This window comes from Chiloscyllium punctatum, chromosome 2 (genome assembly GCF_047496795.1).
Source record: "Chiloscyllium punctatum isolate Juve2018m chromosome 2, sChiPun1.3, whole genome shotgun sequence".
NCBI lineage: Eukaryota > Metazoa > Chordata > Chondrichthyes > Orectolobiformes > Hemiscylliidae > Chiloscyllium > Chiloscyllium punctatum.
Window position 1 is genome coordinate 122964603 of NC_092740.1, and position 13015 is coordinate 122977617.

The window sequence follows — 13015 nt, forward strand, 5'->3', positions numbered from 1 at the left end:
CTGGATAGAGTGGACATGGAGAAGATATTTCCACTAGTAGGAGAGAGTAGGACTCAAGGGCACAGCCTCAGAGTGAAGGGTTTTCCATTAGAAATGAAACGAGGTGGAATTTCTTCAAACAGAACATTATTAACTTGTGGAACTTATTGCTGCAAAAGGCTGAGGTGACTAAGTCATTGAGTGTATTTAAGATGAAGTTCTTGATTAGTAAGGGAATCAAGGGTTACAGGATGAAGGCAGGAGAATGGGATTGAGAAACATATCAGCCTCAATCAGATGGTGGAGCAGACTTGATGGTTCAAATGGCCTAATTCTGCTCCTATAGCTTATGCTCTTTTTGTCTCATGAACCAGCCATATAAATAGTGTGATTAAAAGGCTGTTAATTCTACAGCAAATGACTCACCCCACTGTTTCCCCAAAGTGTCCATCATTTACGAAGCAATATGTCAGGAGTGTGATGGAATACTCTCTACATGCTTAGATGTGTGCTGTTCCAACAACACTCAAAAAGCTTAACACTGTCCAGCACAAAGCAGTGCACTTGACTGCTACCATATTCACCACCTCCTAATTTCAGTTTCTGCACCACTAGTGGCATCAGGGTGTACTGTCGCACTATAGCAATTCACTAAGCATCTTCCAAATGTGAAATTTCTACCAGCTAGAAGGATAAGGGCAGCAGGTACATAGAAATACAACCAGGTCCATTTCCCGACCAAAACTCACGCCACTAGATATGGAAAGAAGTCACTATTTGGATACACTCAAAAACTTGGCCTCCACATCATTTTGCAGCAATAAATTCCACAGGAACTACTCTTGGTTGAAAAAATTCTTCATCATCTCATTTCTATGGACATCCCTTCACGATGAGGCTGTGCCCTCAAGTCCTAGTCTCTCCAACAAGTGGACTTCTATTATAATTGTGAAAACCCCTTCCCAGTCAGTACCTGCACCATGTGGACTGCTGTGGTTCAAGAAAGTGTCTCACCACCTCCTTGTCAAGGACAATTAGGGATGGGCCACAAATGCTGGCCTGGTCAACAGAGGCTAGACCCCATGATTGAATAAATAAAATACATCAATAATATCCATTCAGACACTGAACAGTAGGATATCATCGGTGGAAACATGTAAAACATGTAAAAATATAGGAATGGACTCGCTGCCAGGGAAATTTCAATTTGATGTTCTTTGAAGGAGTTGAGATTACTGCAAGCTTCAGATTATCAAAACTGGAAGGGGTTCAAGTGGTTCCACTTGAACGTGCTCAAGTGCTGAGCAGACTGTGAAAAATAGACTGAGCTGTCCTGATCCCTATCAAAGAAGCAATTCTGGAAACAGCCATTGGTGCAGTCAAGTGGAGGGCTGTGTACCTTTATCACTGTTGCTCGGCAGTTTGACACTGCCATGACTCGGGCCATCCGGTTAGGCACCGAAAGAATGTTCGTGTCATGGAAACAGACGGGAAACAAACAGTAAAACATTCAAAAAAGCAGCGTTTTTGGCAGCTGAAGACATCTGAGCGTCATCATGGGAGGGTGAGTCTCACTGGGGAAATTTGCGGTCAAGTACTGAGGGTGTGTTCACTGCTAAATCGTTGTCGATTTTTTTTTCATAAAATAAAGAGCAGCGACCAGGTGAAATAATATCTTGGTATAAACATTTCTGGATGGGGTTGGCCTATCTGGACAAGTGCAGATTTCTCTGGCACCACCTCAGTGGTTCCTTTGCTTGGACAATTTACAGATTCTAAAAGAGTTCAGCTGATCCGGCAAAAAGAAACGACCAATTTTTTTGTGTGTGTGACTGAGTCAGGAATAGGGAAGTGCCGTTCTTCCGTGTTGAAGTTGGACACAAGGCAAGTTTTCCGTATTGTTCTGTGAGCAAGGGTCCCTACAGAGTCACCCCTGTCCGCTTGGTTTTCAAAGGAAATAGGCGGGAAGTTACAATCGAAGAGAATGGGGATGTGTCGGAAACTCTTCTCCCTCGTCGAGGTCCTTGTAGGTTTGCACCAGATCGCCGGTGCCTTCTATGACACTACTCTGTTGATGCTGGTCCAGGAACGTTCCAGTCCCAACTCCACAACAACTGGAAGCCGAGAGCAGCAGCAAGCCGCAATCTCTCAGTTCTACATGATCTATAACCTCCTGTTAAGTCTGAGCCCTCTGTTGTTCACTTTCTTCCTGGCCAAACTGGGAGATCAAAAGTCCAGGAAGATCACCATTTGGGTGCCCCTGGTGGGATACCTGGTGTCCAGGTCTCTGCTGCTCTTTGTGATCCTCTTTGACCTCCCCTTGCAGGTGATGTTTGCTACTGCTCTCCTGAATGGTCTGAGCGGGGGGTTTACTGCTTTCTGGCCCGGGGTCATGGCCTTAGCCTCTGACACTTCCTCACGAGAGAAGAGATCTATCAGACTTAGTAGAGTTGAGCTGACCTATGGATTGGCAGGAATGATTGGCAGTATTGCATCCGGCCACCTCTTTATCCGTTTGAACATCTTGCATGCCCAAGGTGCTGGTCTGATGGCCTGCAGTTGCCTTTTTTATGCTCTAAGCTTAATTTACAGCATCTTCGGGCTAAAGCCCACGCAAACGGGAGCTGGTAGCTACGGCAGCCCGTTAGATCAAGAAGAGCAGGAAAATAATGTTCGGATTCCACGAAATACAGCTTGGAATCGATGTCAAGATGAAAGATCAATGTTATTGCCTGATCAGAACAATGCAAGGATTCAGGGTATTCTTGGAGGAAACAGGTCCATGGATAAAGTCACACTCGCACTGCTGTTCACAGCTGGAGTTTTGTATGGTTTGGGTGTGACCGGTGGAGTGGATGTGCTATCGATATTTGTACTGAAGGACCCTTTGAACTGGAATGCTATCTGGGTTGGTTACGGCAATGCAATGGGGTATGCTATCTTCCTCACAAGCTTCCTCGGAGTTTGCATTCTTTCCAAATATTTGAAGGATACTTCTTTGATTGTGACAGGAATGCTGTCATTTTCCATCGGGATACTGATCATGGCCTTCACAAAGTGGACCTTCCTTTATTTTATTGGTGAGTTACTTCATTGGCTGGGTACCTGGGTTTTTCTGGACTAAACTACTTTTGGGTCCAAACATTTGTCATGCAATGTGTAATATATGGTGCAGTAGGGAGGGATGTTTGTAAATTTGTGGTTATGGAGAGATAAATGTATCAGTTCCAAAATTAAAATTCGGTAAGAAAACCCAGTGTTTTTCCTTAATCTTTTGTAGTCTAATCACAATATCCTGTTCTCTTCCTACAGTTTCACAACTTTGTTTTACTTAAAGCAGTTAGTATCCAGACAGTATTTAGTTCCATAGTCTCAAATATGGCTTTTGACACAAAAACATCTTCTACCTCTCAATCCCAAACTAAAGATTCTGTTTACTTTTTAATTCACCTTGTCTCTTTGCATTGCCAACTTTCTGTAAAGAAAATTCCTCTACTCCATTTAAAACCTTTCTGCTTAATGTATTTTTTTGTCATATTCTTGCTTTCCAAATTTATTGTACCACATTTTATCTATCATGTCTACTATGCCCTCCATTAGGGATGTGATGGCATAGTAGTAATGTTATTGGCCCAGAGGTTTGGGCAAACATTTTGGTGACATAGGTTCTAACCCCACCACTCAGTTATATCTGGAATTAAAAGCTTACCTAACACTGACCATGTAACCATTGTCAATTGTTATTATAAAAGTCACCATCTGGTGCAATAATGCTCTTTTGAGAAGGAAATCTGATATCCTTACCTTGTCTGGCCTAGATGTGACTCCACACCCCCAACAATGCGTTAACTCTGAAATGGCCTAGCAAGTAATTTCATTCAGGGGCAATTAGAGATGGGCAACAAATGCTATCCATGTCAGCAATGCCCTCATCCATGAAAAAATAAAAAGAAATCACTGTTTGAGGTGCTATATCAATATTTGACTTTGATATCATGCATCATCTTCATACTGTCGTAGAGGTGAAAAGAGTCACGTAACAGTTTGAAAACAATATATCAAGTTGAGTTAATTGAATTAGAGGCAAAATCATTTAATTGGTGATAAGGATTGTCAACACCAGAAGCCTTGTCTGAAATGAACACCCACAATCATAATAGCACTTGCTCTAGAGATTCACCAGATCCTCCTGAACCTGCTATATTTTATCTTGCAGCTCGAGCTGTGATGATGTTTGCCCTTATTCCTCTGCCTACAATACGATCTGTGATTTCTAAGCAGAAAGAAGACAATTCATACGGTTAGTATTACAGATGCTGCTAATATTTGCCAAAATGGCCACTTATGCCATGGTTATTTTACTGGTATTATTAGGAATGAATCGTAAAATTTTTTTAACAACTTAATTTCTTGATGTGATGCAGCTTTTCTTCATTGTACAGAACACATGCAGTATTCTGGAACTGAATTTGGGAAGATGTTCTTTTCCCAGCTCAGGGGCCCTAGCCATCTGTACATCTTCCTTCTCAAAATATATTTGCCACCAAACATGTTCATCCATTTCTTGTCCACCATTCTAGGGACTTATTAGGCCAGGAAGCATCCAAAATTGTGACTCCACATGGATTAAAAATGGGTTAGACTAAATGTTGCCCAGCGTCAATCTGTCCAAAACCTGATGGGATTGGGTCAGAGAAAAGATAGTAAAATTAAGTACTGTGTATGACCTGACCCCATCCACTTCCGACCAGGTTAATATTTTCCCCAGTTAACCTTTGAAGATTTGCATTAACTCATTACAAAGATTGTACAATCATCTTCCCATAGAGGCATAGCTAACATTGAAAATAGAAATGGTGGGTAAAGTATAACACTTGAATCCAGAAATCAAACATATGAGGCTTACACTTGCTTTGGTGAAGGAGATTCAGCAGACGTTGGCAGAATTGTTTCCTAGATTGAGAGAGATATCCACTCTGTTTTGATTTAGTCCCTTCCCACTTTCCCCTCATTGCCTCAGTTTTTTTGCATCATCCATAATAGGCTTTGCATGTAAACATCTAATTGGCTGCATGGGTGATTACTGCTAGTGGTTAATAGTTAAAAATAAACAAGTCACTGTGATTTGGTGATGGAAATATTGATCGGTTGTGTGAAATAACACTTCTGGATTTAAAATAAATGAGAGAGATATTCTGTGAAGGTTATTTAAACCATCTGCATCTTTAGGAGCATATGAGGTGGTGTTAATGAAACAATCTGAGGGATTAGTGTGTTGGTGTCTGGATTTCTCCGAGCTGCGAAGTCAGAACCAAGGGTAACTCTCAGATAAGAGGTTAATATTTGCGGTTGAGATGAGGAGAATTTTTTTTTTGTCCAAGACTAAATAAGTATTTGAAATTCTTTATCTTGGACAACTGTAGATACTCAGTTTATAGAATGTATTTACAAGACAGAATGATGGCTTTTGGATATGAAGGGAATTAAGGAAAGAGCAAGAACTGTGAGGGAACATGGTAGGTCAGTGGTTAGCACTGCTGCCTCCCGGTGCCAGGGACCGAGATTTAATTCCACCCTCAGGTGACTGTATGGAGTTTACACATTCTCCCTGTGTCTATGTGGCTTCCCCCCACAGTCCAAAGATGTCTAGGTTAGGTGGATCGGCTATACTAAGTTGCCCTGTAGTGTGGTAGATTACCTATGGGAAATATGGGGTTACAGGGATGGGGTGCGCCTGGGTGAGATACTCTTTGGAGGGTCAGTGTGCATTTAATAGACTGAATGGCCTGCTGCCACACTGTAGGCGATTCTATAATAAGAGATATATCAAGATCTTATTGAATGACAGAACAAGGTTTGTGGGAGCATGTGACTGATTGCTTATGTCCTTCACTCTTATTTTAAGGAAAACTGTTCGCCATACTTGAGATTTTGCTCACCCTGTCTGGAGTCATTGCTTCAATCATTTTCCTTAATGTTTACAAGTCAACAAAAGACTGGTACCCTTCCATCTGTTTCAGTCTGTCTTCAGTCATCAGTTGCCTGGCAATTATTCCCATGATGTGAGTAAAATAGAATCATTAATATATTTGATCATCTACTGCTGCAGTTGCATTAAAGTTGGGAATGACGTTTTGTCATGATGACATTTCCAAACCACTGGGTTTTGTAAAATGAATGAGGAAAACAAATTGAGGACAGTTTTTTTTGGTAAGGGGAAGATTATCCTAAATACATGTATGAGGAAGCTGCATGATTATGGAAATTTGATCTTCATCCTTTCTAAGTTTTAAAATTAGAAAGCAACACCTGAAGGGTTGGTGGGAGTAGGCTCAAAAGTAACATTCAAATGATAACTAGTAAAACAGTGGGAAAGGAAATAGATGTGAGAGTTTTGCAGAAGGTCAGAGAGAAAGGAAACTAATCAGAAAAGACCCAGAAAACTGATACAGTGACAATGGGCTTACTTCATCACTGTCTTTCAGTAACAGATTTATACTGTTTACATTTAGCTCAGTTGGTTGGATTGTTGGTTTACAGAGCAGTGTGATGCCAACAGTGTAGGTTCCATTCCCTTAATGGGTTTGAGGTTTCCATGAAGGATTCTCCTTCTCAACCTCTTCCCTTGCCTGAGGTCTGGTGACCCTCAGATTAAATCGCCAACAGTTGATTCTCTCAAATATGAGGGCAGCCCCTATGGTCTGGCGAGACTATGACAATACAACACAGATTCACACTTTAAAATAGCCCCATGAACAATTTGTTGTACTCAGAGTCATAGAGATGTACAGCATGGACACAGAGCCTTCGGTCCAACTCGTCTATGCTGACCAGATATCCTAAACCAATCTAGTCCCACCTGCCAGCACCCGGCTCATATCCCATCAAACTCTTCCGATTCATATACCCATCCAGACGCCGTTTAAATGTTGAAATTGTACCAGCCTCCAGCACTTCCTCTGGCAGCTCATTCCATTCACGTACCACCCTCTGCATGAAAACAATGCCCCTTAGGACTCTTTTAAATCTTTCCCCTCTCACCCTAAACCTATGCCCTCTAGTTCTGGACTCCCCCACCCAGAGAAAAGACTTTGTCTATTTATCCTATCTACACCCCTCATGATTTTATAAACCTCTATAAAAGGTCACCCCCCCCCCCAAGACTCCAACGCTCCAGTGAAAAACAGCCGTAGCCTATTCAACCTCTCCATACAGCTCAAATCCTCCAACCCTGGCAACATCATTGTAAATCTTTTCTGAACCCTTTCAAGTTTTATAACCTCTTTCTGATAGGAAGGAGACCAGAATTGCATGCAATATTCCAAGTGACTGAACTGATGTCCTGTACGGCCACAATGTGACCTCCCATCTCTTGTACTCAATACTCTGACCAATAAAGGAAAGCATACCAAATGCCTTCTCCAGGAGGTAAAAACAATTGACTGCAGATGTTGGAAACCAGATTCTGGAGTAGAGTGGTGCTGGAAAAGCACAGCAGTTCAGGCAGCATCCGAGGAGCAGGAAAATTGACGTTTCGGACATGTCGATTTTCCTGCTCCTTGGATGCTGCCTGAACTGCTGCACTTTTCCATGCCTTCTTCATTATCCTATCTACCTGCGACTCCACTTTCAAGGAGCTATGAACCTGCACTCCACGGTCTCTTTATTCAGCAACACTCCAGAGGACCTTACCATTAAGTGTACAAGTCCCGCTATGGTTTGCTTTCTCAAAATGCAGCACCTCACATTTATCTAAATTAAACTCGATTTGCTATTTCTTAGCCCATTGGCCCATTTGATCAAGATCCCATTGTAATCAGAGGCAACCTTCTTCGCTGTCCACTACACCTCCAATTTTGGTATCATCTGCAAACTTACTAACTATACCTCTTTTATAAATCATTTTGACGTGAGCATAAATGAAGAAAAGTAATGGACCTAGCACTGATCCTTGTGGCACTCCACTGGTCATAGGTCTCCAGTCTGAAAATAACCCTCCAGCACCGTGTTTTAATAGATTCTGGTTAGCACTGCTGCCTCAGTGCCAGGGTCCCAGGTTCAATTCCAGCCTTGGGCAACTGTCTGTGTGGAGTTTACTCTTCAGCAGGTCAGTGTGAACTTATTGGGCCAAAAGGCCTGTTTCCATACTGTAGGTAATATAATCTAGTGTGGGACTGGTGAAGCTACATTAATTTCAGAGGATAAAGCGTAAAAGGGCATACTGGAGCAGCACCAAATAAGGTATGAGGCTGATGAAGCCAGGCAATATACACATTTTAGCTGCCTGAAACACCCTTCCCACTCTATTGAAAAAGCCAGTTATCTGGATTTTTTTTCCCCCCGAAATCTCAAACTATTCCTCCAAGGCTGTGAATGTTGGAGAATCTCAAGTGAAATTTATAATGTTACCTAATTCTCATCTAGGATATAAAAGGGTAAAGAGAGGGGAGATGCAGATCAGTAACATGGAACAGGTTCAAGTGGCTTTCTCCATCTCCTCAGATTTATATTTGGAACACCATTTTCAAAATTTAGCCTATTATAGATTTTTAAATTAGTATTTGCTTGCTCCTATTATGCTCTATCGATGTGTAATCTGTGCTACTTTATTTGCAGTTTTGTGGAACGCAGACTGTCCAGTTTTCCATAATAGTGGGATGAAACCCAGACATGACTTGTGAAGAAAGAAGCATATGCATAGCTCAATTGTTTTGGTATAATGGAGTGACAGGTACAGAATCTCAAGCGAATAAAAAAAATCTTGCCGTGCATTGCACAGGGTGAGACCAGGGAGCATAAAAAGTTCTAGTTCAATTGCTCCCTTCAAGATGCCCCTTCACTGTTCACTAGCCCTGTGTCAAAATGCCTGAAATAATTTATCACCTCCCAACGCTAACAGAGTGTAATCTGTGATGATACTATGACTTAAAAAAAATAAAATACACCTCCATGAAGAAAGGTCATGACAGAAGCACCGAACAGTCTACTCAAAGCCAGTAAACTGCTGGAGGCATTCAGATTTATTTTTAAATTGAAACAATATAAGCAGCTGGAATGATGGGTCAAACTGTCAGAAGTAGGATTTTAATTCTAAACGTCCTGCATTTGCTGGGGTCTTGAAACTGGATTGAAAAGCTCATTCCTTTCTTTGATACAGCCAACAAGGTTTCTCTTCCCCCTGCTGGAATTATAGATTGTTTCATGTATTTTACTGAATTTGCCTGTGTCAAGGATGAAGTTGAAATATTGCTATAGTGGAAGAGATACATAGCAGTAGTTAGTGTACATATTGTTTTAATAGAATTACAGTTAAGCAAATTCTTTCGTTCTATTTTGTATTTTAACTAGTGTGAAAATACGAAAAAAGTGCAGTTTGTTTAGTTTAACCAATTGAATTGCATCTGGAAGGCAATACTTTACCTTTAAAAATACGAAAAAGGTTAGGTCTAGGCTACCTTAATATAGTTTGAGGGGGCTTTGTTCTGGTCCATAAACTGGGATCAAAATCTCCAAATCCAGGTTGAGTTTAGGATTATTGGACTCAAAAGATGCTGAGTGGAGAGTGTTAGTGTTTTTAATTTAAATTTAGGTGTTGCACTCTATTTAAAGCAGAGTATGCCTTATGTAATAAATGGCTCTTTTACTCAGTTTGCTGGGAATGGAAGAAAACATTTCGGGAGTTTTACAGAAAGTGAGCAAGACAAACCTTTTGGAATTTGCAGACAAGCTGGAGTTCGGGTTGCCTTTATCCATGCAAAAAGGAGGTAATTGCGACAGTAGTTCAACATTTATGATTACCAGAAGCGCCATCAAAATAATTGGAAATGGCTAAAATGCAATTGCAAAAGTTAGTCATTGCATTATGATTGAAAAACAGAATAAAGATAAGGAAATTGAAGTTCAATTATCAGAGACTATGTCTGATCAAATAGTTGAGGGAAAAGAAACAAGAACAGGTGGAAGTCAAAGTGGGTATATTTAGTTCAGAGAAATTTCCTGAATTACAGAAAGATGAAAAACTAAAGCAATTGTGTCAAAAAGTATACAGGAGGAAGAATGGGTGTATCTGAGAATATAACCTTAAAAATGAAAGTCTTGATGAGAAATTGGAGACCATTATATATTCAGACAGATGAAAAACACAGACAGAAGTTCATCAAGTTGCATTATTGATGTGTTATAGAAAGGAAGTGTTGCAAGTAGCACATGAATTACCAGTAGGTGGTTATTTGACAATAAAAAAGGAAACTCAAGCCAGTGTACAAAAAACATTTTTATTGGCCTATACTGCATAAGGATACATTAAAAACTTTGCCAGGCATGTCATGTGTATCAAGTAATTGGAAAACCTCAGGCAGTGACAAATCCAGCATGCTTAATTTCCATATTTGACAAAGAATCTTAATTGATTGCAAAGGACTCCTCCCTAAAAGAAAAATTGGGAATCAATACTCGTTGACCATAATGGATAGGTCTACTAGATTTCAATCTCAGTATCACATCTAAAAGAATTTTAGAAGAGTTATTCAAACATTTTACAAGATATAGATTACCCACAAAAATACAAATCGGATCAAGAATCAAATTTTAAGCAAATTATGGATTCCTTAATGATAAAACAATTCAAATCCACTGTATTCATCCAGAATTGCAGGGAGTATTAGAATGGTGGCATTAAACTTTAAAAGGTCACACTGAGGGCTTGTTGTCAAGCCTGTCCAGAGGATTAGTTTTCGATTCGTACTTTTTGCAATTAAGGATGCACCGAAATAATCCAGTACATTCAGTTTCCAGGCATGAGGTGAGACCACTGAAATTAAGGAGAAATTGATGCTGGAGACCACACATTTGATTCCCGGTATCAAATTGTAGGGAAAGATTAAAGAGTGGGTCAGTTGGTTAGACAGCATTTGAAAGTAGCACAGCATGTAATGAAACAGAAAGCAAACAAGAGATCATCAATTCATCATTTTGCTAGTGGAGTGTTAGTTATATCTAGTGGTAGGTAAACCTTTAAAGAGCAAGGGTTAGTGGGCCTTATCAATTGAAAGGAAGTCAAGGGAAGTGAACTTTATGATCAGAATGCTAGCTAGGAAGAAATCTATCATGTGAATGTGCTGAAAAGATATTCAATAGTGAAGTAAAAAAAGGAAAGTATTTTACTGGTTACAACAACAGCGTGAAGCAGCAAAATCAGATATTTTGAATGAGACATTCCTCAAACTAAATTGACAAGTGAGAAAGTTGACAAAAATTGGGACATATTTCTGAGTTATTTCTAGAGGAAATCAAATGACCTGAAAGAGTTATTACAATCATTTGGGGATATGTGGATGAAGCTAGGACATAATCTAATTATGCACAATTTAGATACAGGAATGCTGTTCCAATTAAGCAACATCCATATAGATTAACCCTTTAAAGTAAATACTGGTTCAAAAATAGGTTAAACGCATGCTCAAAAACAATATGATTAAATTGCAGTGAATCGACTACATGCATGGTAGTGGTACCAAAACCAGGTGGGACCCAACAATTATGTGGGCTATCACAAAGTTAATGCAATTACAAAATATGATTATATCCTATTCCATGTTTACAAGACCCATTAAAAAGGTGAGAAGCAAACTATATTTTCAAATTGGACTTACTCCGAATACTGGCAGGTAACTTACTCAAGAGCGAAGGAAATTTCAGCTTTTGTGATGCCAACAGACTGCACCAGTTTAAAGTTACGCCTTCTGGTACGAAAAATATGCCTGCCACATTGCAAAGACAAACCAAGAGTCATTTCAGGATTACCCAACTAACCATCTGGTGATTTTTTACTCATGCATGGAAGGAATATTTGGAATATCTATCAGAATTGCTCGATCAAGTTTGGCAGGCAGACTTAATGATAAACCTGACATGGGAAGTCAGCATAGAGACAATGGGCCAAATAGCCAATTTCCATACTGTAGGGACTCCAATTCTATGAGAAGCAGCCTGAATAGGTTGGGTTAAGCTTCCACACAAGCAGGGTTGAGTTTTACCTCTCCACAGTTGCTAAGCTTTTGAAGCTGGATGTGGAAGCTCTTATTCCTTTCTCTATTACAGCTAAAAACTGGTGTTTTCTTCCTGCTGCTTGAATTGCACATGAAATCAATTTTACAGAATTTACATTTGCCAAGGGTGTGTTTTTGGGATGTTCCTTTATTGGAACAGTTAATTCACAGTAGTTAACATGTTACTTTGTATAAATTTTAGCTGTTGTTTAAAACTAAGAAATGGCTTAACAAAGATGTGTTTTGTTTAAAGTCAAGTAGTTTGGCCAAATTACATCTAGATTGGAACACCTTCCACTTACCTCAAAATAAAAGTTAGACTATCTTAATATTTTGGAGGGGATTTGATCTGGTCCATAATAAGTTAAATGACATCTGACAGTTCTCTGGTTACATTCTGTTACCCACAGTACCAAAACCATCCTGCACATATACACCAGTCTACATGTGATAAAGTACTTTGGCCAGGATGCTGTACTGAACAAGGAGTCTCTCAGCACTCATTACTATAGACAAAAGTCAGGAGAAAGTTTGGACTGCAGATCCCTCTCACCCAAAACCCACACCCTCTAGTTGTGGACTCTTTCTTCTTTCCTTACACCCGCCCACCCCAAACCAGGGAAGAGATCTGTCCGTTTATGCTATCCATAGCTGATTTTATAAACCTGTACAAAGTCACCCTCAGCCTCCGACACTCCAGGGAACAAACACCCCAAACCTATTCAGCATCTCCCTATAGCTCAAATCCACCAACCCTGGCAACACTGTTGTAACTCTTTCCTAAACCCGGTCAAGTTTCACAACATCCTTCCAATAGGAAGCTGCAACATTACCTCCCAACTCCTATACGCAATGCTCTGAACAATAAAGGAAAGCATACCAAATGTCTTCTTCACTATCCTATCTATTTGCAACTCTACTTTCAAGGAATTATGAGCCTGCACTCCAAGGTCTCCTTGTTTAGCAATACTCCCTTAAAAAAAAAAGTG

General features: G+C 40.1%; 1 protein-coding gene across 2 annotated transcripts; it reads left to right on the plus strand.

Annotated features, from left to right (window-relative positions):
* Window positions 1–1717: 1717 nt before the first annotated feature.
* Window positions 1718–12211, plus strand: LOC140488148 (solute carrier family 46 member 2-like). Of its 2 annotated transcripts, XR_011963003.1 has the most exons (5): window positions 1718–3059; window positions 4196–4279; window positions 5885–6041; window positions 8596–8710; window positions 9628–12211. XR_011963003.1 is itself a non-coding variant. In XM_072587980.1 (4 exons), exons 1-4 carry the CDS (start codon window positions 1964–1966, stop codon window positions 8627–8629), a joined length of 1371 nt encoding a protein of 456 aa, XP_072444081.1. In that variant the 5' UTR covers window positions 1718–1963; the 3' UTR covers window positions 8630–12211. The 2 variants fall into 2 exon arrangements, 1 of the variants encoding a protein (XP_072444081.1); XM_072587980.1 differs by having other exon boundaries at window positions 8596–12211.
* Window positions 12212–13015: the final 804 nt, after the last annotated feature.